Genomic DNA, 26,807 nt, shown 5'->3' with positions numbered 1-26,807 from the left:
TGTGTGATCTAGTAACTAATGTGAAAACCCAACTCTCCTGAATCACATGATTCAAATGTTGAAATCTTCCTCTCCAAGATGCAGTAAGTCCCTCATCATGACCATGTTTTGAACTTACTTTAAAAGTAAAGTTATCCAACCATCAAAAATCTTGGCGAAAGAGGGGTTACGAGAGTGATGTCACGAGAGTGGGTGTGGCTATGGTAAAAAACATTTCATCAAGAAAAAGTTCTCAGTAGGCAGGACACATACTGATGATACATGAGTCCAATATCTATTTAAGACACACGCACATTAGAGGCCCGTTCAGGTTCTGAAAGATCTTCAAAAACCAGATGATTATGAAGAAAACGACTCAGATTTCAAACTTGTTAACAGACCAACACTTTAATGGCGACCTTGATACAGGAACAGCTTGACAATTAAGTATCAAATGATAAATAGCAGTGAGCACTGTGGTTTGGACATGTTGCTCAGGAAGTGCCAAAATCCAGGTTTCTAAGAGCCCGGTCTAGGCCTCGATGTTCAGTCCTCACTCTCTCCGGGGTTTCTGATGTCATCAATTTTCAGGATCATCTTAACCACTTGAGTGGCCAACATGATCTGCTGCTTCTTGCCAATCAGGGTCTCGATCACATGCTGCTGCTTCATGTCTTTAGGCGAGACAAAAAAGGAGGTTAGAAGAATTTACACATGTACCAGTTCATACACTTGAAACCACTTACCATTGGTGTCGTTGTGCAGACAGTCGATTCCAAGGAAGGGGTTCTTCTCCCCAACCTGTTTAGCTCGGACTTCCGTCATGGTCTGGATCGGGTTAAGCCCACTGTTCTCAGCAAGTGCCATGGGGATGACCTCCAGGGCATCCGCAAATGACCTCATGGCGTACTGCTCCAATGATGGGCACTGCAAATACGATTAGAACAACTTGAGAGGTGATCGACAAAACACTTCTCCGGACTTGTTCTCGCACACTCACCTTGTCTGCCGCCTCGTTGACTGCCAGAGCGCAGGCGATTTCTGAAGCTCCACCGCCGTACACGACCCGGTTGTCTCGGACCAGATTGCGAATTACACAAAGAGCATCGTGAAGAGCTCGCTTGGCCTCTTCAATGATCTGAAAATATATATGGTATAACCGGTAAACTAAATGTGAAGAATACATTCGACTTTTCTATTGGGCTGTGAACCGCTCACCATCTTGTTGCCTCCACGGATGAAAATGGTCACTGCTCTGGAATTTTTGCACTCCTGGATAACCAGCATGCGATCCTTTGTGGTGCCAAAGGTCAGCTCCTTCACTACACCGGCTGAACCAAGTTTCTCTGGTGTCAGTTCACAGAACCTTGGCACGATGCGACCTCCCGTTGCTATAGCGATCAACTGAATGAGACAAAATATGGTTAAATAAAAGAACCATCATTGAAATTATATTAACTGCTAATGGAGAGAAAGCTGAGAAATACGTTTTGGATACCAAAAAAAATAGAATCTGAATAAAGAATCTGTATGAAATTTTGACACGAGTAATAGTAGCAAGGAGATATTCTGATAGAAAATAAAAGGACTTGTTAAGTTATGCTTAACTACCTCCTCCGCCAGAGTTTTATAATAAAAGGAATCACATATTTCAAAGGGTAAATATAAAAACAAAGGCAGCACTACTAAAGTTTTTTGGGGGAAAAACCAAACAAAAGTCTTTGTATTTATCAAACAGAAACTACATGATGTGTCAAAACTGTAGTACGGGAAAGCAACCACAACAGTTAAGCTTGAAATGGAAATACTGAAATAAAAATATTACTTAAGCCAATTTAAACCAAAGCTGTAACAAAGATCAAACTCAAGATGACAAAAGCACTACCCACCTCAATCTCTGGTCCACCAACCCAGCGGATAGCTGGCAACTCATTTTGCAGCAGAAGATGATTGGCTTCATCGTCAAAGCCCCATTGGCAAATAGCCAAGTTAGCGCCATTGCTTTTCACCTAAGGTGCGGAAAAATGTATTACATTAAGAAAGCCCAAAATAAAAAAACAGACAAACAATTGTACCTGATGGATCATCTCCTCAAACTTTTCCTTCTCATATTTCTGGAGAGCTTTGTAGTCTTCCACTGAGGTGACATCCAACTTATGCTTGGTCTTGGGCTTAGGGGGCTCAAACGGGCAGGTGAGGATCGCAAGCTTAACATCTTTTAAAACCTGTTCAGCGAGAAAAAAGGAAGCTCTTACGATGAAGTCAAATTTCAAATGTTACGTTTTGATAAAGACGACTGCTTAATGCATTAAAGTGGGTAATTCTCGGATACCTTGGGCATCTGGGGGTGGCTGAACTCTTTGTCTACAATGACGCCCTTAATGAGCTGCGTGTCCTCAAGTTTCCCTCCAGTTTTGCCCTCCATCTTGATCAGCTCAAAGTCGACGTCCTTCCTTTCCATGTCGGCAACAGTGAGAATGGCGTTCACAGCGATCTCTGCCATTTGTCTGTGGCACCGGTTGATACTAAAACACAAGCAAAAAAAGGGTTTAATTACAAGTCATCGAGTTGATATTAATCGCATCCGTGGGTGATGAGGTAACACGTACACTTTGGATCCAAGGGTTGTCATGGCCGTTTGAATTAGTGGTTCTCTATCGTTTGGGTTGAAGGGGAAGGTTTCTGCAATATTATCAAGGTGGTTGATGGCAACACGCGCAGCTTGGTCGTATCCATCCGAGATTCTTATAGGGTGGATTCCACGGTCCAACAGCTGCTCTGCTTGCTCAAGCAGGGCTCCGGCAAGCACTGAAAATACAGAGCAGGTCAATATGCTAGAACTCAAAAAAGATCTACTTTCCACAAGTAAATTCATTTAATCAAATAAAATAAATTGGTTGATTGAGTTGACAGGTTCTCCATTATAGAGTTACTTAATATTGTTTTGAGGTAAAAAATTAAGCAACAAAAAGGAATTAACACTTATTGTCTGCTTAGAAAATGTCAAAAGAATAGAACTGGACAGCGCTCGTCTTCGTACCTACTACTCCAGTAGTACCATCACCGATCTCATCATCCTGGGATTTGGATAGTTCCACCATTAGCTTTGCAATCTGGTGGTCCACATCCATCATGCTGAGAATGGTGGCTCCATCATTAGTGACAGTTACTTCTCCATCTCTGTCGACCATCATCTTATCCAGACCTTTGTGTAGAAGGAAAATAATCAGTAAGTAAGTAAGTAAGTAATTTTTATTTGTATAGCGCTTTTCCAGACCAGGGTCACAAAGTGCTTAAACAATCAAAACAATATTCAATAAAATATATACTTTAAAGGGCAAGATAAAACGGAGTTCCAGAAAATAAAGGTAAAGCCTGAACAAATAAAAACGTCTTAGATGTTTCTTGAAGGAGTCAGTATCAAGGGAAAAAAACATCCAGGAAATTATAAATTCAAACATTTGGTTGTTACAATTGTATTCCTCATAGAATGTAGTGATTTATATTAACCCATTAAATACGTTTATGATTACAACCCAGCTATATAGGGGCCTTGTAGCAAACAAAGACACATGATAAAAGCTTACATAGAGAAACGCAGAAACCAACATTTGAGGCGTTTATTCTTGACATCAATATAAGATTTTCTTTTGTTTCTTACCATTTGGTCCCAGAGAGGTTTTTAGGGTTGACGCAACTGCCTTTGCTGCCATAATATGAGACTGCAAAAACAGAAACATGATGTCATCAGCCACATTCAACAATAAACACGATATTATACATTTTAAACGGTTAAAGTTATAAAAGCGGAACAGTATTTAGGCTTGAGATGTACTTTTGGGCACACACCCTGTCGGCCGAACCCCATTGGCTGCGCGCACAGAAGCACATGGGCCTCTTGTTAGCATGTAGCATTTTGTAACAACCATTACAACGCGCTCCACCATTATTAGCACAGTTAGCTTTGAATCACATGCGTATACATAAAAAAAGAACGCATTTAAACGGCATCGCCGAATCTTTGCGATCGTTTAAGAAGAATTAAATATATTTTAAAAAAAAAGCGACGTTAGCTCATCCATTGTACCTTGAGAGCGTCAATGCCCGTCAAGCGTGTCTTCTTATCCTGGTCCTTAATGATGATAAAAGGCCTTCCATATTCGTCGAAGGCTAGTGTGCCCAACGACGACATTCTGACCAGAGATAACCGTCACCTTCTCAGGTGTTTTCTTAAGCAAAACGATTGAGTTTGAGGATCTTAGAGTGGAGTGTAGCGGAGCTGCAGCCGGACGTGTTAGCCGGCGTCTTCTGGAAGACTCCACGGGTGGGTGGGACGGTACCAAGTGGAAAAATTAGTATCGAAGTGATGTAATCATGTATTTATATACTTATTTATATACTTTAAAAAATCCCTGAAACGTCAAATTGCTTCAGTATTAATCATCTAAAGCCTCAGAAAACATTTATATTCAATTAAAGTTAAACTTTAACATTTATTTTTACAGTGGTTTAGTCCAATCTCGGACTCATACATCTCGCGAGATCCGTGAGCTGTCGTAAAGGCAACGAGCTGGACGAGAATCCACAGCAATGAAGGTATAAAGTATGTGTTTATATCTATTTTAACGATAAAACTCTTTAAATTTAACACATTTTAAACAGTTTATACACAAGTGGAATTTGTATTTGCGTTTAAACCTAGTAATACTGTCGTCATTACTTGCATATTAACATAGAAGCTAGCTGTTCGGTAATACTCTAGGAGTGTGTGATATTATTATTGTACAAATAAAAAGTTCTCAAACATATGTATATAAAGGATAAACATTAGAGGCGTTGTTCCAAATGCTGCCTTGGTTGGTAATATGTAACACAAACACGTGGTTCCTTCACAGTTGTGTGTAAAGCTGCCGCGCTGTCAAAGCTAAGCAAAGTTGTGTGGCAGTTGTTTGGACTCTCAGATGTTCACGTCTATAGGTAAGAAAGTTCATTTTCCTTATAGAATCTCCTTACATTTCTTGAGTATTTTTTGACACTGCTTGATTCCAGTGTAATGTTAAATACTTTTCTGGCAAACTACAAACCGTTTTTCTCTTTTTTTTCTCTCCCAAGAATGCCCTGTCAGGTGAAGCCTCGGTTTGTGGTGCTGTATGGGTCCCAGAAGGGTCAAGCTCAGTCCATCGCTGAAGGCATAGCTGAAGAGGCAGAGGCGCATGGACTTGTTGCTGATCTCAGCTGCCTGAGCGATACACAAAAGGTTAATAAAGTATTCGTTTAAGATATTTTGTACTTGTGGTGCAAGAAAAATGTGATCTTAATTATTTCAATAATTGTTTCAGTACGATTTGGACCGAGAGAAATCCCCGGTGGTATTTGTTGTCTCAACTACAGGAGATGGAGAACCACCGGACAATGCACTCAAATTTGTAAAAAGCATAAAAAAGAAGACTCTATCCACGGATCACTTTAAAGACCTTTCCTATGCTCTTTTGGGTACACAGCGTTTCTTTACTCAGTTTTGTATGCATTAGTTGTGTACTAATTACTTTTGTTTATCTGCTTTAGCTTTAGGAGACACAAACTACGCAAACTTCTGCAACTGCGGAAAGACAATTGAAGGTCTGCTACAAAAACTGGGTGCAAAACAGTTTTATGCTACAGGATATGCAGATGATGGTGTAGGGTAAGTATACAATTGCAGAGTTCAGTATGATTTGTAAGTGCTGGATTACTTGATTACTTGAAGTGAGTGTGTGTTATAACCTCTGATGTGTTTGAAAAAGAGACTTAGGCGTTTAAGCGAAGAAAGTTTCTATATGGTTTACAGTCACTTTTGTGTATTTTATTTATTTTATAATGGGAAAGAGTGATAGAAAGCTTTTTTTTTGTTCTATTTGCAGCAATTCTTGAAAATGTAGAAATATATAGCAGTTTAACATTATGAAATGGTGGAACGTTACATACATGTTGCCAGTTTAAAACACTTAACATGTCTGCCTTCCACATTTTCCCACTATTCCTCTGTCCATTTATCCAAGGTCTTCACACGTTTTCATCCTTTCTCTAGGCTTGAGGTCGTTGTTGACCCCTGGCTTGAAGGACTGTGGGAAGCAATCAAAAAAGCTCTATTGAATATAGTGTTGGATGAAAACAGTGCCTTGAAAATGGATGCATCAAAAGAACCTCCAGAGATATCACTGCCAGATCTCCAGATTAACCTCTTAAGCATCGTGGACCATGAAAACAACACGTCAGCCAATGCAACCGTTGGGTCAGAGGCCATTCCTGAATTCAGGCCGGTTTCTTCCTCAGGGACACAGTCATGCGATACTGCCAGTATATCTGCAGCTGAATTAAAAACACAGGATGATTCGTTATCTGTAGCATCTTCACTGACATCTTCTCTGCCACCGCTGTCAGAGTCACAACTTAATGTCCCTGCACTCCCCCCTGCGTACCTTGATGTGTCTCTTCAGGAAGGAGACGCAGTTAAAGAGGTGGGTGAGATCTTTTTTTAGGTAAATATGTTTTTAGTTTTTGTCTGCAAATGCATCAAAACAGCTTCTGTACTTTTTTGGCTTTGAAAAGAATGAAACAGAAAGATCAATTAAGAATTTGCAGTAAAATAGAATGTGGTAGAAACGTTACAGGGAAAAAGTGTGTAGGTTTTCTCTTTTGTGTCTGTTTCCTCATTCAATTCTTATCTTCCAGGTGACGGGGCCATTACTCAGTAAGAAACTTTTTCAAGTTCCAGTATCACGAGCGGTCCAGTTGACCCGGGACGATTCCGTCAAAACTGCGCTCCTGCTTGAGTTAGATATTTCTGTAAGTTAAACATTTTCCACACTTGATGTCATGGAATGATGTATTAAGGTTTTCATTTTATTCCACAGGATCATCCACACTTGACGTATCAACCAGGAGATTCATTTGATGTTTTCTGTCCCAACAACTTGTCTGAAGTTGCAGCAATAATCCAAAGATTGGGTTTGGAGAATCAGAAGAACCATGAAGTTCAAGTTAACCTCCAGAACAACACCAAGAAAAAAGGTGGATCTAAATAAATAATAAGTTTAATCTTTTGATGCTTAATCCAAACTGTAACAATTAAAAATTCTAGTTTTAATTTATAAAACATATTTGTTGAGAACATGCATCAACGTGACAAATGTTTGTATGTAAATATTTTCCTCACGATTACAGGTGCTCAACTTCCAGGGCACGTCCCTCAGAATATTTCTTTAATGTTCCTCTTCACGTGGTGTCTGGAAATCCGAAGTGTTCCCAAAAAGGTGCGTTAAAATCTTATTTTTTGCATCAAGTTAAATTAGTTTTAACCACCTTTTAGGTATGTGACCTTTCTGTGTGGAGTTTGTATGTTCTCCCCGTGTTGCGTGTGTTTACTCAAAAACCAAAGGCATACAGAGGTTGATTGGGAACTTGGGGGAAATTGTTCTTTGGTATGAATGTGTGTGAAAGGTTGTATGTCTTTATGTGTCCAAAAGACTGACTTCCTGTTTAGGGTGTCCCCCGCCTCTCGCCCAATGAAACTGGGATGGGCTCAAGCCCGCAATCCCCGTTACGGATTAAGTGGCAATTGGTGAATGAATGAACTTCTAAGAATAATTATTGCTTGTCCATCTTTAATTATCTACTTATAATTCAATTAAAGCTATTCTTACCCTATACAATACCAACGAATACTTTTATGTTAAGGTTGTTTTATCTGGCGTAAAGTAACCTTTCTGTACCATTTTCCAAGTTTAAAATTTTTTTTTTTAGGTGACAAATATGCTTTTGACTTAAAAAGAATCACAACTTTTAAAAGTCTTCGACTTATAAATGTAAAACACAGGTTAAATGACACATTTCTAGGAATGAAAATGAACTAGAAAATCCTTCATGGGTATCAACGTAAGGTGAGCTGGACCACACCCATGGACAACAAACATTGAGTGCTATCATTAGCTTGATATTATCTTCCATGTATTTGTCCCCAAAGAAACTGAAGAGTATTTAATTTCATATCACATGGGTGAGCAGAGTTTGTGTCATTAAAGAACCCGAAAATAGATGTCAAGTCATTCAGGGTCAACCAGCAGACACTATTTGTACGAGGTGAGCTGCTGGTGCTTTGGTGATGTATGATCTTAAAACAAGGTGATGTGAGAAGTCATAATATGCCTCATTAACACTAATAATCATTTTATTTTTATCACACCTCTCCGACATTCAGTGTCACAAGCCGCTTTAAAGAAATATTTAAAATTGTCTGACCGTTTGAATCTTTTCTAATTGTATAAAAATGTGAACTATGTCATGATGGATAAACAATTTCCCGAAGGAGATCTCCAGAGGGATTAATCAAGTTCATCTATTTAACTGTCATTCATAATGGATTTTAATTTTCACAGGCTTTTATACGAGCTTTGGTTGAGTTCACAACGGATGCTGCACAAAAGAGGAGGTTACAGGAGCTGTGCAGCAGACAAGGTGCAGCCGACTACAACCTGTACGTCAGAGAACCTAGTCTCAGCAGTTTGGAACTTCTGACAGCCTTCCCATCATGCTCCCCTCCTCTCAGTGTCATTGTGGGTAAGAAACTCTTTCTTCCCGTTGTCTTTTAAACCATGAATTATTATTAGTGACTGTTTTTGTTGTAGATGTTCTATAATAGGTTAGGTTAGGTTAGGTAGAACTTTATTGATCTCTCAGGAGGTCTCCTTCGGGAAATTGTTTTTTTTCCAATTAGCCACAGCAAATACAGCAATTTTTCATAAAAAAAATTAAAATAAAATAAGAACAAAGAGAAATAAAGAGAAAGAACAAGATGATACAATCTAAGTCTAAAGATAAAGATAAAGAACATAGATGAAAGAAAAATAACAAAGACAAAGGATACAAAGACTAACATAGAACAGAATAATCATAATAGGTCGGTTCATTGAAAAATACTTGTATTTCTAGTGTTAAAAAGAGTGATTTTTGGTGTCCGTTGACTTAGTCCCGCTAGCTATTTTTTGTCTGTTTGTTGAGAATGAACGTCATTTTTTATGACTGCGGAGATTAAATAAATGCAAATCCAATTCCAAAAATTAACAATTCAAAATGTGGAAATCAGTGAACTGTGGAGTTTAACCAATGGATTGGTTCGAAAGGGGTGATTAAATGAATTGGCATGACACATTTTGGCTATAAACTTCATTTAACTCGCCATAGTGTCTGTGAAAGATAATGTTAAGTGAAAGTGCAGTGAAGGATTGCATTAATTAAAGGTTGTCAAGTTTTTACTCATGATAGATGAGTATTTATTTACTTTTCTGAAGCAAAATGATTGATGCTGTGTTTTTTTTTATCAAGAATCTTTTTTACTTTAATCATTAATAAAAATAAAAAAAGAAGCTCCCCGACACGCTTTTACAAGCAACGTTGTCGATCAGAAGGGGGCGCTGTTTCACAATCTATAGACCCTTTTTTCTTAAGCATACATGGGTTGTTTAGTTTTAAGTCCATTTCTCTGACGAGAGTCCTATTTTAGTTAAATTCTATTCTGGTTAATAAAAAGTTCGTTTTCCTTTGTAATCCTGTCTGATTGTAACAATGATATCTGCTTTTCTTAATAATAAATCTTTCATCACACTGATATATAAAGCACAGTGTTGCTGTTCCTATGGAATAATCTTTGGTAGAACAGGTTCAGACTCACTTCTAATAACACTTGAAATCTTCCTCTGAAGCATCTGTGTCACAGCTCCTGTCTAACCTCACCATCGGCTATTTTTGGCCCTTGCTCGCCATATATCTTCTTAGTGGGAAACCGATGCAGAAATTGGCAGACAGGTCCTGATACGATTGTGCCTCAGTGAAAAATATGCTGTATGGAGACATTTTGGGGTCAACAGATGTTGTTCGGTCTCTTCAAAGTGAGTTTTCAAGGACAGGACTTGGCTTGGATCACAGGTTAATGGTCAAACCTGAGTCAGGACTCTGCTTATCAGCTCCAGTTCATTACCTCTGACCGCAGTGGACGCTGATGAGAGTTTGTGCAGTTGCCTACAATATCTTTAAATTATAGGCTGAAATGTGTCTGGGACCAGATGTTTTGGGAAAGTGGAGCTTGCGTTAGTAAATAGATATTATAAATATTTATAGGTATAAACTCACCCTGGCCTTATATGATCCATTTATATAATGCGTCATGAAAATATTGCAGCCTTCAGGAATTATCTGTAGCCATTGGACACATTGTCGTATTTTCAATCCACTGCAGGGTTTAACTGGAATTGCACCAGCAAAACCCCCAACTCCGGTCCCTGTATTAAAGTGAACAAAATCAAACGTGTTGAGAATCATATTCTCCCCCTCTAGAGATAAGCAAAGAAGTTATATATTGTTTATTTATATTCTATTTTCTCTGTGTTGGCTTGAATGATATTGAGTTGAAATATGCTTTCCCTGCTGACATGATAAACAATTGATGCTGCACATAGAAAGTGTAGCGTACGCAGCATTACTTTCTTTCTGTATCAGAAGACACTTTCCATAACTCTGACTAATAATTTCCTACTGGCTTCATGTGGCGTCTCTCATTGAATTGGTGTTTTTGTGTATAAATCACAGTGCGGGGAGGCGCTTCCAATGGAACCCATGATGCTGTTATTCATTATAAAACATTTTTAAATATTAACATGGCTTGCTTCTCGCTACTTTGTGTGTTGTAGAGAAATAACTGTATCCAAACATTTTTCTTGACTATAAAAAATTAAAACAATATTTATTTGTTATTGTTTTTTGCCCAAACTTACTCTGAGAATTTTTTTTTTAAGGACTTCATTGTTCAAAATATAATAGCTATTCTTGACAGCTTTGTTTTTCCGTTATGGTGGAAAACACTGATGCTGAAAATAAGTTGTGTTCTATGTGCATGGTATTTTCCTGTTTAAACAAGATGTATAGATACAAACCTACTGTAAATTTGCATTGTGTTTGGACTTAAACATTATTCTAACTATTCTATTTTCTTTACAAAAAATGTATATGATGTTTAAACCCTCTCTGCCTATTGATTTGAACAACGTTCGTCGGATATCAGACCTACTTCTCTGTAGCTATATATTGAAATTGAGTTTTGACTGCCTGGAGCTCCTACAATTAAAGGATTGAAACAAGCATAAGACATCAGAGACAATTTAGTACAATTTTATTTTTATTCTCTAAATCTTTCTGCAGTTGAAACATATCTGCTCAAAGTATGTTTACAAAAAGACTTGCATTACTAAACTTAAAAAAAAGAAATCTGCATTTGAATGAAACTTCCAGGGCTTAGACTGAATAAACTAAAATGTTAAATGTGGTATTTTCAAAACGGGAGAGCAGATTTAGTCCAGCTGTGCCTCAAGAGAGAACATGTGTAGTTGCAGGGTCTCAGCTGGCGTCTTCAAAAGTGGCTTAACTGTTAATAACATGTTTTGTTGGTGTTGGTTGACACACTGATACACAAACATCATGTTTCTACAACAAGGAAAATGATCTGCATCAGTTTTCATTCAGCTGTTTTATTTTGCCTCATCGCGGACTCTGCATTCTCCTAAAGAGGGCACCTTCATGTCTGACATTGACATCCGGTTTGCATAAGCAATCAGTTTCATACTGGCTCCACATCTGGACACTAGGGACTCCATAACCCTGAGTTTGTAATTTCATAAATTCAAAATGTGCATGCTACGCTGGATAGATTGAGGGCTCTCAGACCAAGATGACTTTCACATATATTGTCTCGTCTCTGTCACGGGTGTCACAAAACCCAAGTTGGTTGAGTGGAAAGATTGACAGCTGTGTTTATTTTCCAGAGCATTTGCCGAAGCTGCAGCCGAGGCCTTATTCAGCAGCCAGGTAACGTACAAATTGCATCGTATTTCACTTAGAGGTGGTTCTTCATCATCTCTGACAGATCACACAAATAACAAAGTTTATTCACTTTCTTGCTTTGTCAAAAAAAATGTTACAAGAATGTTTTCTAAAGTTATTTTACAACGGACTTTCAGACTTGAGGGTTTTCAAGGATTTAAATCCATTCACTAGGAATAAAGCGACATCTGTGAGTAAGTAGCGCATCTTTTATTGACTAACGTGGTAATGTTAGACAATAGAAGATGTGTTATAAACAATACCATATAATAAATAATGTGCCAACAAAGCAGGACTACTATTCATCAGTTTTATAGTTAATCGTAACAAGTATTTCTTTGGTCTGTTGATCCTTCTATCCTTCCTTGGATGCTTCACAGCCTCTTCCCAGAAAGAAGAAAGCAAAAGATTGAATGTGCAGAATGGGTAATTGTAATTGTGGCAGCTCTTCTTCAGCATTTGGAGCTGTATAGATCCATGATTTTGGGGGCGTTACTCCCTTAAACCCTTTGTGCAGCATTTTCCAGAACAGCCATCTGGACCGTGATGGTGAATCTTACTTTTATGTTATAGTTGGCCACACCTTTATCGTGAGACTCGGACTCTGAAGATGCTGCAGGTATTTCCTTTACGCTGCTGTCAGACAAAATAACCTGAATATGTGCCTTGGTTTGGTTTAAAACTTACCAGAAATGGGTGCCTATCGATCTTTTTTTAATTTATTTTGCCTTTCATTCTAACATCTTGCTACTCTAAGACAAATACGATATTATTTATGTGATTTTTCTTTTGTGGGTTTATTTCCTTTAACTGGACAAAACAGGGGGCTCACCATTTAAAAAGTAGTGAATCAGCTTCCCAAGAAAATAATTGATTAAACCATACATTTCCTTCATTGGAGTCCAAAAGATGAAGAATGTTCTCATCTATAATAAACCACTTCGGTCTGTAAGTGTCAATGTGTTTCTAAACATACTCTTTGGCTGGATATCTAATTCATTTATTAATTCAGCTTCCTATAAAGCTTGCAGCCATTAAGTTCGCTTTATAGAACAAGCGGAACAGCATTATCCGACAGGAGGTCCAAACTTCTCTGGACCTAATGAATGGTCCACTGAGAGGCTGGTATAATTCGTGCAATGGAACAAATAGACAGTTGGAGTTTATCAGAGTGTGCAGACACATTAGAATTCTACATTATTGATGCAGTGTTCTACAGAGGTCTCCACTGGCCCAAAGAACATGGAAAAAGAAACATGGTATCTGAATCTTAATGCTGTATATTCATGTGTATAATATACGAGTGTTTTCTCACCAGTTCGGTGAATTGTTTGTGCTCTGCCATTATCTTTATAGCTGGTGATCAACATTTTACTGAATCGAGATAAACTCGTGCTTTACTTTCTCAATGCTAATGCCCTGCCCACACTCTTTCTCTAACTTCTCTTGACATCTGTCTCTGCAGCTCCTCAGCACGACACCAAGGGAAGCTGCATTTTGTCTTCAATGTGGTTGAATTTCCAGCTCACCCCTGGCGGCCTGTGGGGAGGCGAGGCTTGTGTACGGGCTGGCTGTCTGAACTCATCAATGCTGTCGTGGTATCCAATAGTAATAATGAGACGTCGAGCAGCCCAGTCCAGGAAAAGGTATTTAATAAAAACAAACGAAACAAAGGTTTTCGCTCTCAGCCTCATGTACTCGCCTGTAGCCGCAGATCTATTTGAGTTTGAGACCCAACTGCTCCTTCCGAGCTCCCAGTGATCCCTCGGTGCCTTTCATCATGGTGGGCCCGGGCACAGGTGTCGCACCCTTCATTGGCTTTCTACAGCAAAGGTAAGTGTTTCACACCATTTTCTGCCTATCTGTAAATGTAGTCACTTTTTCAATGCTGCCAACTTCATCTTTTTAAGGTTACTGCTTAAATTAAAGCTGTTTATTCAAGAAGATCTTTGTAATTATCTTCTGTCTGGGTAATTACTTTTTTTGTCTACGTCAGAATGTCATGCTTAGCAACAGTATCCATCTGTTTGTTAGTGTTTGCATGAATTTAAGGTTTCTTCTGCTACATTGCTGTCATAACAATATATTTTTTGCGGGTACTCTCTATTATTCCAGTATTGTTTTGCTGCCCTTTTATTGGGTCACGACTGTTGCCCAAACAAACAGAACGTGACTCTCACACTGCCGTTCTCTATGAGAAATGCATAATAAATGTATTCCAGATGATACTGTTTCTTGAACTTATTAGCCTCACAAAGATGGTTAATCATGCTCATGGTAGAGCACTTGATCCACATTTTAGACAGAATAGTTGTGTTAAAATCACTCAAATGATAAAAACCGATCAACAAAAGTTAATTAGAGAATAAACATAATTTAACAAACATAACATAACAGATGACAAAGATGGATAAAATATGTTTTCTTGAGCATGAGCCATATGGTAACCAAAACCATTTAAAAAATAAAATACAACGTTTTTATAAATTGCATTCAAAGCATCAATTGAAGAAAATATGTTAACGTGATTTATTAAAGCAAATTAATATGTCTTCTGATCTATGTTGACAGCAACAATGCTGGTGATTAGAATTCGCTCAGTATACTTAAAAAAGCTGTTTGAAAAACATTAAATACAGCCTTTTACTCCCTTCACTCACGTAGGAATAGTTTGAGAATCAGGCTTGAGCCTTTTTTTCCTTCCCCCCAGAGCAACTTATGGAATATCTAGTGAGCAACTGGAGCAGATCTCTGTTGATATCCAGTAAGATACTCATATCAAGCACCAGAACCTTTGACCCAAATCTGCTAAAATCAACTTGATATCAAGTGGTTTTCCTTAATGTAACAATCAAGAGAAATAAAACTGATTAACTATAGAAAGTATAGAATTATGTTGTTCATATGGGATCAGTCAGGTTTGCACCGACAACCGTTGACTCCCTGTGTCTCATCTATGCTGGGTTTAAAATGTCCTAAAGAGTCTGTGAAATCTTGGTCATCTGCTTGTACGGAAATATGATTCAGAATTCCATCTTACATTTACAGAACGACAGCACTCTTCGTTAAGAGATAACAGCAGCTAGTTTGTCAACAGGGTACAGAACCTGCCTCGGGGCGTGAAGAAACAACGTGGGGACACTTCGATCTTTCCACCACTATCCCCCCGCGGCGGCCAATCAATAAATGTTTTTAAACTACTCTGTACGACTCTGTGCCGCTTGTAACAAGAGCAAGAGAAGTCTCTTAAGGCCGGTACATCACTTGACAGTACCTAAAGATTTTAATAAGCCTCTTCCTGGTGTCTCGTATCGATTGTTTGGTTTGGCTTCAAAGAATATTTTTGAAGGATTTGAGTCTCTGTAGCTTCGTTTCACTTTCATCTGTAATGAGGTAAAAGAAAAAAACAGTTTTTTAATCTCCTTAAAAGCAGTAATAGGATTTTATATATAAAAAGAGTTCTGTTTAATGCTTGCAAAGAGGCGATTAGCAGCCATCTGATGTGAAGTTTGTGTGCGTACATTTTGATTTACAGTATTACCAGATGGTTAACTGTGATGTATTCTTTTATTCAGTCAGAAAAAAACACTTGCTATGTTTACTTAAACTTCATCTAATCCAGCCTAATTTCTCTTCTTAGTGCTCGAAGTAAAGCTAGTTTGGGGGGGATCTGTATTCAGGGAGGATGGAACATTTTTAATACTGGTATTGATTTGTTTAACCAGACAACCACAAGCGAGCGAAGAGCACTCATCAATGAGTTTATTTGAGGCTGCAGATCAGAAGAATCTCTTTCACAATGTTAACAAACAAGGATCAGGCCACTTTTTTTTAAATTTTATCTTTTCATGGCCAAAAGGTTGATGTGAATTTTTATTTGGCAATTTTTAGTTTTTCTCTGTCGATTATCAGTTGCATGAAAAAAGATTTCACTGTTGTGGGTTAAATTCACTCAATCGATCCGAGCTGTCGAAATCCAGGTAAATGACTTCAATAAAATGCCTGACACCCATGTGACCCAAATTGTTTTACCCGTTGACTCAGTCAGTTGCAGGATTTAATAGTAAACTACTATAAACACAAACGCCTCAAACTTTGAATTAAAAGAAACTTTGCCTTCACCTAGGAATCATATCTTTTAAAGTGAAGAAGGGAGCGACTGTCGTTGTGTCACTTTGCTGCTTGAACGATTCTCAAGTTAATTTCTACATGAAAAAGGTATTTCTTTGTGAAATTTAATTTTGTTTTTCAAATAAATCCTTTTACTAGAACAACAATAATAGCCATATGATTGTTGACAGCCTTTATTCCACATAACGTTGATCCATTCAGTGGGACAGTAGCAATAAAGCTAAAGTACAGTTTCCTTTGCTTATTTCTGCTAAAAAGTTTGTTCCCTGCGAAGGAAAACCCACCAGAGAACAAGAGGAATACAAAAACTATTTTGTAAACGAGTGAGGCAGGTGCATAGCAAGTAGGTTTTTTCAGTTAAAATATGTATTTAGGACAATAAATTATGTCTGTCCTGACGAGCTTTATTCCAACCGATTTTTTTCCCAGCCTCGATATCTACCTACACTCCTGCTTTGAGGTGTGAAATGCTATTAGAGTAATAATCAATCAAAATAATGTATCTTGTATGTAAGTTGTTTTCCTTGGATAAATGCGTTCTGAATTACCAAGAGTAGCATTTCTGTCAGTAGAAATTTAGATATTGAAATACTGTGGAAACATCAATTGTTTTCATTCTCTGCTGCCTTTTAAAAGGTAATGCATTCTTCTGAAACATCTCAGCGCTTCAACGTTTACTGCTGATGTTATTGTATTGTAGAATGAAAAATACTGATGGAAAATGCATTCAAAATAGTGCAAATTTAAAGTTCTAAAATAGATCAGCATTACTGTTTCTGGGCTAATTTAGAGCATTAGGGGCTCATTTATATTCATTATGCAATGCTATCAGTTTTTGAGGATGATTCAGAGGTTGTGAACGGTGAAAAAAAATGAGGTTTAAGCGAAAAAGTCTTATCCTCAGGGTGCAGCAGTGCGGCACACACACACAAGTATTTCCATGTATATCTTGGCCTCACATCCTGGTCAGTCCCTGAAACAAGTCTTTGTTGTCGCTCTTTTTCCAACCTACCAGATGCAGATGACAGATCATATCTGTTACTTTAGAGACTCAGCTGACTGATAGCACCATAAAAGGTTGAGGGGTCAACTGTCGTTATCTCGTAGAGCGCCGTCACCTCTGCAGCAGGTGTCCGTCACAGATACTGGCAGCCTCGCAGCAGTTTGAGCCGCTGCCAGTGAAGGATTCTGGGAATTCTGCCAAACTTCCGAACCTCAAGAGAGCCCCCTTTTCAAGTTTAATCATTGTCAAACGGCCAACGAGACAATCGGAGATTCAGTTTTGGGTTTAACGCGTTCATAGAAATAAGCGATATCACTTTTAAATTGAATTACGCTGAAATATTTATTGGTGGCGGTTGGCTTCTGCTAGGTTTGTCTCTGACCTCTCGTAGATTTAACACTCATCCTGCTCCATCTGGTCGCATCTGTTCCTCTTCATCGACTCGTATTTGCTTTTCAACTTTCAGAGAGTCTCAGAGGCAGCAGAATCCAGACCTAGCATTCGGAGAGACCTGGTTGTTCTTTGGTTGTCGGCACAAAGACAGAGATTTCCTGTTTAGGTAAGTGTCTATTCCTCCCCCACAGCACACTATAATCAAATATTTAAACATCCACACCACGGCTTTCACTTGTTTATTGAACAATTTTCAGTAGAGTTTGCATTCATAGCTTAGCCTGTTCTTTTATTGAAACTCAGCTCAAGCATGATAATAATCTCAAGGGGAAAAACAGACTTCTGTTGCACAAGGTCGCATTTCTGTGAGTAGAAATTATAATTATGTGCCTGCAGTCGCTCTACAGACGTATAAAGGCGGCAAAGTATTTTGCGTTTTTCACTGTCCATGGTGACATTAGCAGCGAAGAGAGTAAATGCATCCACTCAATAAAAATGACATAAACCACTACCAGTCCTTTAGAATGAAAGTTATGCTCATAATATTGTATCAATATGATGGAATTGACCTGAGGAGTGAAGGGAGTAATGATTGCCGTGAAAGAAAAAAAGTTAAAGTAAAGTGTAGAGAAGGATGTGGATGAACTGCACTTCATCTTTTATATAAAAAAAATAAAAATGTATTTTATCAGATCATCAACAGTGTCTACTTTGGTGACCTCATGCTTGGTTTGACAAACTTTGAAAAGTTCACCAGAACTTGATGATGTAGTGGTGAGCAGCCTCACAGCAAGAAGGTCATAGGTTCGATTCCAGCTTCAGGCAACTCTAAAGTGATCCTGGGTTGCTTTATTTTTCCTGAATTTTTTTTGGGATAAATGTTTGTAATAGGACTTCATTTTTGCCATGTTGTTGCTGGACCAAGATATTCACTATTTAAAAATAAATGATTGTATGTTCTCCAAGGTTGCTGTCGATTTAAATGTCCACCTTTACTCTAAACTGTCTTTAGGTGTGTGGACCATGTGTCTGTGAGAGGCTGGTGACTTGTATTAGTAGTTCCTGCCTCTTGCCCTCAGTAGCTGGGACAGGCTCCAGCCGACTGCAACATTATTAGGGAACAAGCAGAAGAAAACGAAGGAATGTTTTACATTTTCCACGTTCATAATATATCTGTAAAACGCACAGAGAATAAAGCAAAAGCAAATGCATTTTCTTTTTTAAAAGAAGACGTAACTTTAACAGATGCTAAAAGTCTAGTCTTTCCTAAAGGCTCTATTTGGAATTTGAAAATGCTGTGCACCATTTTGGACGCTCAAAAAGCCTCCGTCAGGGGTTCTGCTTCAGCCTGATCCCACTGGGCCGATTGTCCCTTACAGAATTAAATTAAAAGCCATAAAGTTGTAGAGATTTATAGGCGCGGCTGTCCAATTATGATTAAAACCAGCAATAGCATGATTCAAACGATTTTTTTTCCCCCCAAGTAAAAATATTAATCAGGCTTGTATTTCTTTAGGTCCCATGCATCAGCACACGTGATAGTTAGCAGAAATGTGTCTTTTTGTCATGTTTTTTTTAGCCTTAAATTGAAAAAGATGCTTATTTAACAGTATATCTGCAGGTGTAGAAAAAAAAAATAAAGCAGCATCCTTTAACTTAAAATGACGATGTTATATATTTAAATTTCATTAGGGTTTGTCATCCGTACAAGTGTCTTTATAGATGCTGGATATTGTATTAAAGCTGTTAAACATTTATCTGCTTTTAGATCTTTTGTTCTGACTGAATTTTGGTGGCTGCTTTGATTTAAAATATTTATTAAGTGTAATCTGAAAATAAAAACGTTTTACGGAATACATTATGTTAAAAATGATGAGTAAATAATGCTTGTTTAATCTGAGAGCCTCAAAGAAATCAAAGACAAAGACATCATATGTTTCACTGCTTATTCATATCACAGCGTTTGTTTGCGTGATTATGATTATAGATGGTATTTTGTTGGGTTAAAGCAAAAACACACAACCCTGAGGCGAAGACCTTCGCTGGTGATCTCAGAGCTGCAGCTTGTTGTGAGTGGGCGTGGTGTGCATTCGGTCGTATGTGAGTCTGCTCCACTTGAAATGAGCTTCTGAGAGCGAAGTGAAGTCCCTCACCACCTTCCTCCTTCCTTCCTGCTCAACAGCCCCCGAGCTCTGTAAACATCAGCAGCAGAAGAGGGAGTACTTGGCAAGCTTGGCACTGATGGTCGAGGAAGGTTACTCCTTAATACAAACAAGACTGCTGAGATTGATTGTTAAAAAAAACACGCTTTTGGCTGTGACTCGACCTTATTTGTGAAATTCTCTTTCATTTTTGCATAAGGCTGGTCAAACCGAACATAATCTATTTTACAACACACGTGTGTTTGTGTCTTAATGTAGGTCACATTTGCCAGAAAACTGCTTTAACTTGTATTAGTTGAGCCTAAACGTACTCGATTGTGTAAAGAAGCTCTATGTTGCTGTATATTGGGCCGTGTTTAGCACTAGGTTCTGGTTTATCACCTGTCTGACATACTGAGTTCACCCATATTTGCCATAAGAGCGAAAGAAACCTATTATTATATATATATATATTATATATATTATATACCTATACTGTCCTCCCATCTCTCACCATGTCAGCGCTCAACTAACCACTAACTGACTCTAACTCGGCTGTTCAAACTCTTCTAGTGGAGAAGTTTACCTACAACCAAAAAAAACATTCTTATACTCTCTATGAGAATGCCCATATGAAGGCTAGCGTGTGCTTGGTGTGCAAAAAGACAGAAAATCATAAAAAAAAGTTATTATTATTATGACATAACTATACATTTATACATGTAAACATGCATTCATGGGAATGTATGATATCAAGTTATCCATCTTCTTGTCAATAAAGTACATATATAATAATATTAAATGCATAAATAAATGCATGCGTACCTCTAGTACAGGGGTGGGCAAACTCGGTTCTCAAGGGCCGCAGGGTGTGCAGGTTTTTGTTCCAACCGATCGAGCATGCACATTTTAACCAATGAGGTTTCAGCTGAAACAATTAACACCTGACTGACAATCAACTGATTACACTCCTAAGACACCTGATTGGTCAAAATGTGTCCTCTTCGGTTGGAACAAAAACCTGGACACCCTGCGGCCCTCGAGGACCGAGTTTGCCCACCCCTGCTCTAGTAGTACAGATTTCAACTAAAAAACTTGTGATTTCTTATTTGACATTATTCTCTTTCCACATGTCTGTAATTGAACCTAATTAATTTGAAATGAAGGGATGGATTCTCCTGATGCATGATTGTTTGTGATGAATGTACAAGTGACAAACGTGTACAAATGTGTGATGCTCATAAATGAGCCCTAATGATATATTTGATTGAAGTCTTGACCTTATTTTCCATTTGTTACAAGCAATTATTATTAAGACCGTTTTGTAAACAAATCTTTTCTTTTTTTTTGCCCAGAGATGAACTGGAGGGATTTGTGTCCAGCGAAACCCTGAACCACCTCAAAGTGTGTTTTTCCAGAGACGACGAGCCGGAGAAAGGAACAGCGGCGCATCCCAAATACGTCCAGCACAACATGCTTCTCCACAGTCCACAAATCATTGACGTCCTGTTTGAGCAGAACGGATCCCTCTACGTCTGTGGGTGAGTAACCGGATCGGTCCTTGTGTTGCTGCACACAAGTCCCAGGTCTGTAGAGCGAAAGCATAATTGCAGGTGGAGGTTATTAAGGTCTTCTTTAAGCACACTTTGATTAGACAGTTTCGTTTCATCAAAACTTCATTATGTCCTTCGGGGGGGGGAAGCCCACCTCGCTAACACTTTGATGAATGAGCCTTAGAACGCTGCGACAGCAAGATTGAGACTCCGGCAATTTCCTTCCAGGAAGTTCTTGCTGACTCACAGCACACAGTAGTTTTTATTAAATATCGGTGTGACGCAGACCTCAGAAGTTCTGAATGATGTCACCTTCCAGAGATGCAAAGAACATGGCGAAGGATGTGAACGAGGCCCTGCTGGAGATGATCAGAACGCACCTTCAGGTGGATCTACTGGAGGCCATGAAGAAGGTGGCAGGGCTGCGCGAGGAGCGACGCTACTTGCAGGACATCTGGGGCTGAAATGAAAAACACATGGAGCTGAACATGAAGGCTGAGATGAACGACCTTGACCAAGGACGGCATGAATTGAGATGGTTCCCGTGCTGTCGAGTTCCTTTTAGTGCTTACGATCTCTGTGTTTGTCCTGTCTGGGGAGAAGGAATTTGTTTTTGTCGCCTTTGATGGAGTGATTTCAACCAGAGTGGAAAGAGGGATATCGTCGCCTGCTAGATAAACAGTGCAGTAATCTGTAGTCCTCCGACAGCAAACACGCGAGGAATTGTTGATCGTTCCTGCCAGAGCAGCGTGAATCTTGTGTTGTTTTCCAACTTGGCCCAGCAAACTACACAGCAGAGCACATTCTACATCCATTTGAACCATGTTTCTCTCCTGCAAACCATGATGAGAAAGTTTGAAAGGTGAATAAAATGTAATTGAAATTGTGTGATGGCTTTATTCAAGAGATATACTTGGCAAAAAGACAGTAAAATCTGACGTGTGTATGAAAAGTCGTGCTGACGACAACCTCCTCGTGTTGCTCCTAAGCTTTGGAACGATCTTCCTCTCTCTTTGCGCTTGATGGAGTCTACTGACTCCTTTAAGAAACATCTTAAGACGTTTCTATTTGTTCAGGCTTTTCCTTGAATTTCTCGAACTCCTGTGTTGTTCTCAGTATTATCTTGATCTTTAAAGTTTGTACTTTTTTGAGTATTGTTTTGATTGTTTAAGCGCTTTGTGACCCTGGTCTCGAAAAGCGCTATATAAATAAATATTACTTACTTACTTACTCGTGGTCAGTACTATATTGTCGCAGTATATTTCACATCCTGAATGTAATTATGAATTTAATAATAGTTTGATTATATCATGTCGACAATCTTAAAAGCCTGTGGTGTGAGTAATTGGTGACTCAGAGGGTACTTAGTGATTGAATAGTTAATATATCGTTCAAGTTTAAATGAACTCAAAGGGGTGGCGGGGGGGCAGGAACAAACCTTCTGGAACACGCAACAATGTAGGATCAGTTCGACCTGGTCCTGCAGGAGTGAACAGGATCTGAATGGTAAGCTACAAAAAATGTCATAAGTAAATCACCTGTTCTTTATTTGCCTTTTAGCCTCTATGTTTTCAATTTAATGTGTTCATTTAATTTTCCAGACAAATGCTAACACGGAAAACAACCTCCTTGTTTATTATTATGGAAACACGCCGGGGTTTCATGAGGACAAACGACTGAATAGTGAGATGATAGTGAAAAAAAGTCACCGCAAATAGTTAATATTTATTTACAAGCCAATAGATATTGGATATTTTACGACATGAAGGCATTAAAATGATGAACTAACACCTACTGTAAAACTCGGCAGATTAATTACAAGAGAGTTATGACTAAAGATGTCTGAGGGGCCTGCTGAGGAATCAGGTCTCTGCAGATCCTTTTCTGAATTAAACCATGGAGGGTAAGCTGGAGTAAAAAACGGATCTTCAGAGCTATCGACGATACCAGTAGTGATGTGCTGATGAAGCTTCATGAAACGGTGCCATGTTGTTTAGCGGTGAGTAGGTGGCGCCATCAGTTTTAAAAATGATTTGATGTTTCATTAGAACAGTTGTTCAAAACACAGGAAAATAGTGCAATGGTCACGACCGTCGTGCCATTTCCCGAAGAACAGAATTAAGGATCTCAGCTGATTCTGAACTCTAACTTAGAGAAACAAAGAGCTGAGTCGTTCAGGAGAGACTTGGAGTACAATAGAACTGTTGCTCCTCCACACAGGCACTTGTTTAAGGCTGCCTCCCTCAGGAGTTATGCAGGAGCTGAAGGGGATTCTGGGGCAATAAAAGTCTTGGCCTCTTTGTTCCGGCCTCTACCCCTGCGACCCAACCTTTGATATTTAATCATTTACTTGTTTTTTCTTCCATACATTAGGGCTTATTCATTTCATCCCCTCAGTTCCAATATACAGTATAATGTGGCCCCTGAGGATATTAATTTGCCGCTCCTGCCTTTTACAGTAGCTGGCTCTTGAGTGGGAGTGCATTGTCCAATGTGCTTTCTCAGCAGCTTCAATTTCATCTCCCCCCTTTGCTCAATGTGGTGAACAAACCAGTCATTACTAATACATCAGACACCAAACACAGACTACTGTGTCTTCCTTACACACCGCCAATATAATGACGCGTTCAAATCCTCTCAACATCTAATCCAGCTCATGTTATTTCACTTTAATTGACCCGACACTTCAGCGGACGACTGGTTATTTCAGCGTAATCGCTCTTTTTTTTTTTCTCCCCCTGAAAGATCACATCAACAAGACAAGGTGGTGCAAGGGCAATATGACGGAGACTTTAATTCACACGTTACTAATTATGTGTCATCAAAATGATCTTGGAGCCGTACATTTCAGGTCATTTTCTCCCCATATTACTCCTCCTGAAAGAAAAAGAGTCAGAACCTGCTGCCTGGTCAAACAACCACCTGGGGCTAATGAAGGTTTAAATTACAACTTCATAATTAAAGACCAGCGCAGGGGCACCTTCTTCAGTCCTGCAGTCAATCTGCACCACAGATTTAGTGGTGATGAAAAATTAATCTTGGAGGTGGAGGTCAGGGAAACGGCAGACACGCGGCACCGTCGTGAAAATGAAGCAGCAGCATGTTCCGGAGATAATGGCCGTTTTTGAGTGAAGTGGAGGGACGAGCGCCGTCAACACGGAGCCAATTTATGTTCCACTGACTTCACCTTAATAGATGATCTCCTCCAAGAGTTTACTTTAAATTCTCCCTCAGTCCTTTTGGCTGTATTAAGAGCTCAGGAGCTGTATTGTCTCAAGTTTCTGTTATAAACTTTATTACTTCTGACAAAGAGTTTATGTTTTTATTTGCCATTGTCTGTCCGTTTATGAGGAAAATATCTCAACCTACTTTTAAACTATTTATAACAAAGATGAGATTTGTTATTAATACTTTAATTCATATAATAACTATATATATATATATATATATATATATATATATAAAAACAATTTCCCGAAGGAGACCTCCTGAGGGATCAATACCAAGGATCAAGTTTTACCTTACCTTACATTATATATATATATATATATATATAAATAGCTTTTTAAAAATTATTTCTTCCACCTTTTAATCGTGTTTTAAATATGCAAGAGTTTTGTCATTATAAAATAACTGACTCTTTATTTGAAGATTTCTTCTCATATTTTAAATATAAAACATTTAAAATGATAATATAACGAGCTTTCCTGTTTTTTCCACCCAGAAAATTGTCATTTCAAACTCTTATATCCTTTTTTATTTAATTGATTTTGCTTTATTTCCTGTGAAAAAGAGTTAGGAAGCGTAAAGAATGCAGTTAAATCCAGATTTGGCCTCTCGTGCATTGATCTGAACATCTACTGCAAAAGTCAAAAGAGAATCCACGTCCATTTCAGTTGCGAAATATTCTTTTTAACTTCGGTGGGAGAATGTTCTCACGTGTTCTTTATGACTTCTGAAAACAATCTGGATCAGTTTATCTGTTTATATACCTCCCGTTGTTTCCTAACGTTGCCAGTTAAAGCTGAGCTGGAGTCAGCCGGTGCAGCTCGCTAACACACACACACCACAACATTCCCTCTGTTGTCTCTCGGCAACAATTCCAAGCACCGCTGGGACATTCACAACAATATCAATTTGGATTGTGGAAGAGAAGAATGTTTGTAGTAATCTGTTGTGAATTCCAAAATCTGGGAACCTTGTTGAAATGTTTTTAATACAGGTATGAATATGACTGGTGAGCATGAATATGATTCATCAACAAACTATTCAATATCAGACACAATGATGTTTGTCTTCACCTCACGAGGTTAACAAGAGCGTTGCTACGGCAACAGCAGGCAAACATTACAAAAGTGAATGTTACAGGTCACACGAAGATCAGGGCAATTTCCAGAGATGAAGCTGCTTCTCTCCGTTCACACGCTTCAGTAGCTTTATTCCATACGAAGACTTAATCGTGGCACAGTTGTTATGTCGTAGTAGTTGTTTAGATAAACAGTCTATCTATCCATCCATCCATCCAGATGATTCAGTCGCTTTTATAAATTATACTTATACAATGAAAGGACAAGAACAGGTTCATCCATGAGTGATAATAACATAATTAAAAACTGTTGTGTGTCTGCACAAGCCTACACAGTAAGGAGTAATACCATGGTAACTCGCGGTGCAGTATATTCCCATTGCTATGACAACATTTTGACATATTTATGGCGGCATTGTATCACAAAAAAATAATAAGAGATTCGAGCCCAGTAAGTTCAACCAGAATTTCAACAGAAGGTTAATAAGTCAGACTTTCTATTTTTTGAAGAGAATTCATGGATTTAAAGTATGCTGTGTAGTCCGAAAAAAAGGTAAATTACGTTCTGTGATTTATCTTTTATGTTGGCATAAATTTAGTGGGTCTACTAGAATACATATTTTTGTGTAATTGCTGGAGGGATTGAGACAGAATCCTCTTTTGGTTATAAAGTTCAACTAAGAACGAAAGATGGTTCGTGATCGTTGAAACGTAGCGGCAATCTTGAAAATGTCGTCAGCCTGCCGAGCTGAGACTTCAGGTCTTTCTGCATCCAGCCTCCAATAGATTTGTTTATAACAATTTTGTATTATTAATCAAATATATTCTGTGGTACTTACACATCTTTTCAGGAGCAACAATGATCAGCAATATGATTATTGCTCCTGGACCAGGATGTGTAGCTAATTCACATGATAATTTTTGTTTTTTTTGCATATATGTTGAGAAAGTTTACTTTTAAAGCATTTATTTCTAGTGTAATTTAATAATCATAGAGTTAACAATATAGCCCAGCGACTGGAGTTTGTGAGACCTCGTGATTGGACAGTTATCTATATTCTTATCTTTAAATAATTCTTCATTCCATCAGGTGACTAAACTATCCAGGTCATCACCCTCAGTCTCAACAAGATTAATAAATAAAAATAACAAAAATAACATGTATTAGTCTTAAAGCATTAGGGTCACACATTGGAAATATTTCTGCATTTTTTTCTCAATATCATTCCTCAAAAAATAATATTTTCTAGCCAAGAACTGTCCTAATAAATGTACATGTGAGGAGATGAATTATTAAGTGCAAAGATATGGATCTTTTTGAAGAAAATTAAACTCATCCTATCAAAGAGATGACTCCGTGGAGGGCTAATCTTTTACATTATTACTTTTAAAAA

The 26,807-nt window shown here is 38.3% G+C and overlaps 2 protein-coding genes across 3 annotated transcripts; one reads left to right on the top strand and one right to left on the bottom strand.

Annotated features, from left to right (window-relative positions):
• Positions 1-368: 368 nt before the first annotated feature.
• On the bottom strand, positions 369-4,288 carry cct5 (chaperonin containing TCP1, subunit 5 (epsilon)). Its single transcript, XM_087789003.1, has 11 exons — positions 4,067-4,288; positions 3,641-3,701; positions 3,020-3,184; positions 2,589-2,787; positions 2,312-2,504; positions 2,055-2,204; positions 1,869-1,988; positions 1,198-1,383; positions 980-1,117; positions 726-906; positions 369-653 (listed from the first exon to the last, which is right to left on the bottom strand). The coding sequence occupies exons 1-11, from the start codon at positions 4,169-4,171 to the stop codon at positions 526-528; spliced, it is 1,626 nt and encodes a 541-aa protein (XP_087645129.1). The 5' UTR covers positions 4,172-4,288; the 3' UTR covers positions 369-525.
• Positions 4,289-4,540: 252 nt separating this feature from the next.
• On the top strand, positions 4,541-21,993 carry mtrr (5-methyltetrahydrofolate-homocysteine methyltransferase reductase). Of its 2 annotated transcripts, none has more exons than XM_087789002.1 (16): positions 4,541-4,575; positions 4,875-4,956; positions 5,092-5,236; positions 5,319-5,472; positions 5,545-5,662; positions 6,047-6,476; positions 6,691-6,804; positions 6,873-7,029; positions 7,183-7,271; positions 8,394-8,574; positions 11,829-11,871; positions 13,352-13,532; positions 13,595-13,719; positions 17,487-17,579; positions 20,910-21,095; positions 21,427-21,993. In XM_087789002.1, exons 3-16 carry the CDS (start codon positions 5,093-5,095, stop codon positions 21,569-21,571), a joined length of 2,160 nt encoding a protein of 719 aa, XP_087645128.1. In that variant the 5' UTR covers positions 4,541-4,575; positions 4,875-4,956; position 5,092; the 3' UTR covers positions 21,572-21,993. The 2 variants fall into 2 exon arrangements, with proteins under 2 accessions (XP_087645128.1, XP_087645127.1); XM_087789001.1 differs by having other exon boundaries at positions 4,549-4,582.
• Positions 21,994-26,807: the final 4,814 nt, after the last annotated feature.

Source organism: Callionymus lyra, chromosome 4, assembly GCF_982586985.1.
Source record: "Callionymus lyra chromosome 4, fCalLyr1.hap1.1, whole genome shotgun sequence".
Lineage (NCBI taxonomy): Eukaryota > Metazoa > Chordata > Actinopteri > Syngnathiformes > Callionymidae > Callionymus > Callionymus lyra.
Note: the sequence above shows the minus strand (reverse complement) of the source record. Positions and strands in the feature narration are given on the sequence as shown.

Excerpts from the sequence above, each read along its gene's own strand:
- cct5 (XM_087789003.1), bottom strand. The coding sequence starts at position 4,171 with ATGTCGTCGTTGGGCACACTAGCCTTCGACGAATATGGAAGGCCTTTT. Across the intron at positions 2,205-2,311 it reads GCCACCCCCAGATGCCCAAG|GTTTTAAAAGATGTTAAGCT; the intron begins GTATCCGAGAAT and ends CTCGCTGAACAG. Across the intron at positions 1,384-1,868 it reads TTGGTGGACCAGAGATTGAG|TTGATCGCTATAGCAACGGG; the intron begins GTGGGTAGTGCT and ends TGTCTCATTCAG.
- mtrr (XM_087789002.1), top strand. The coding sequence starts at position 5,093 with ATGCCCTGTCAGGTGAAGCCTCGGTTTGTGGTGCTGTATGGGTCCCAG. Across the intron at positions 13,720-17,486 it reads ATTGGCTTTCTACAGCAAAG|AGAGTCTCAGAGGCAGCAGA; the intron begins GTAAGTGTTTCA and ends TTCAACTTTCAG. Across the intron at positions 21,096-21,426 it reads GGATCCCTCTACGTCTGTGG|AGATGCAAAGAACATGGCGA; the intron begins GTGAGTAACCGG and ends GTCACCTTCCAG.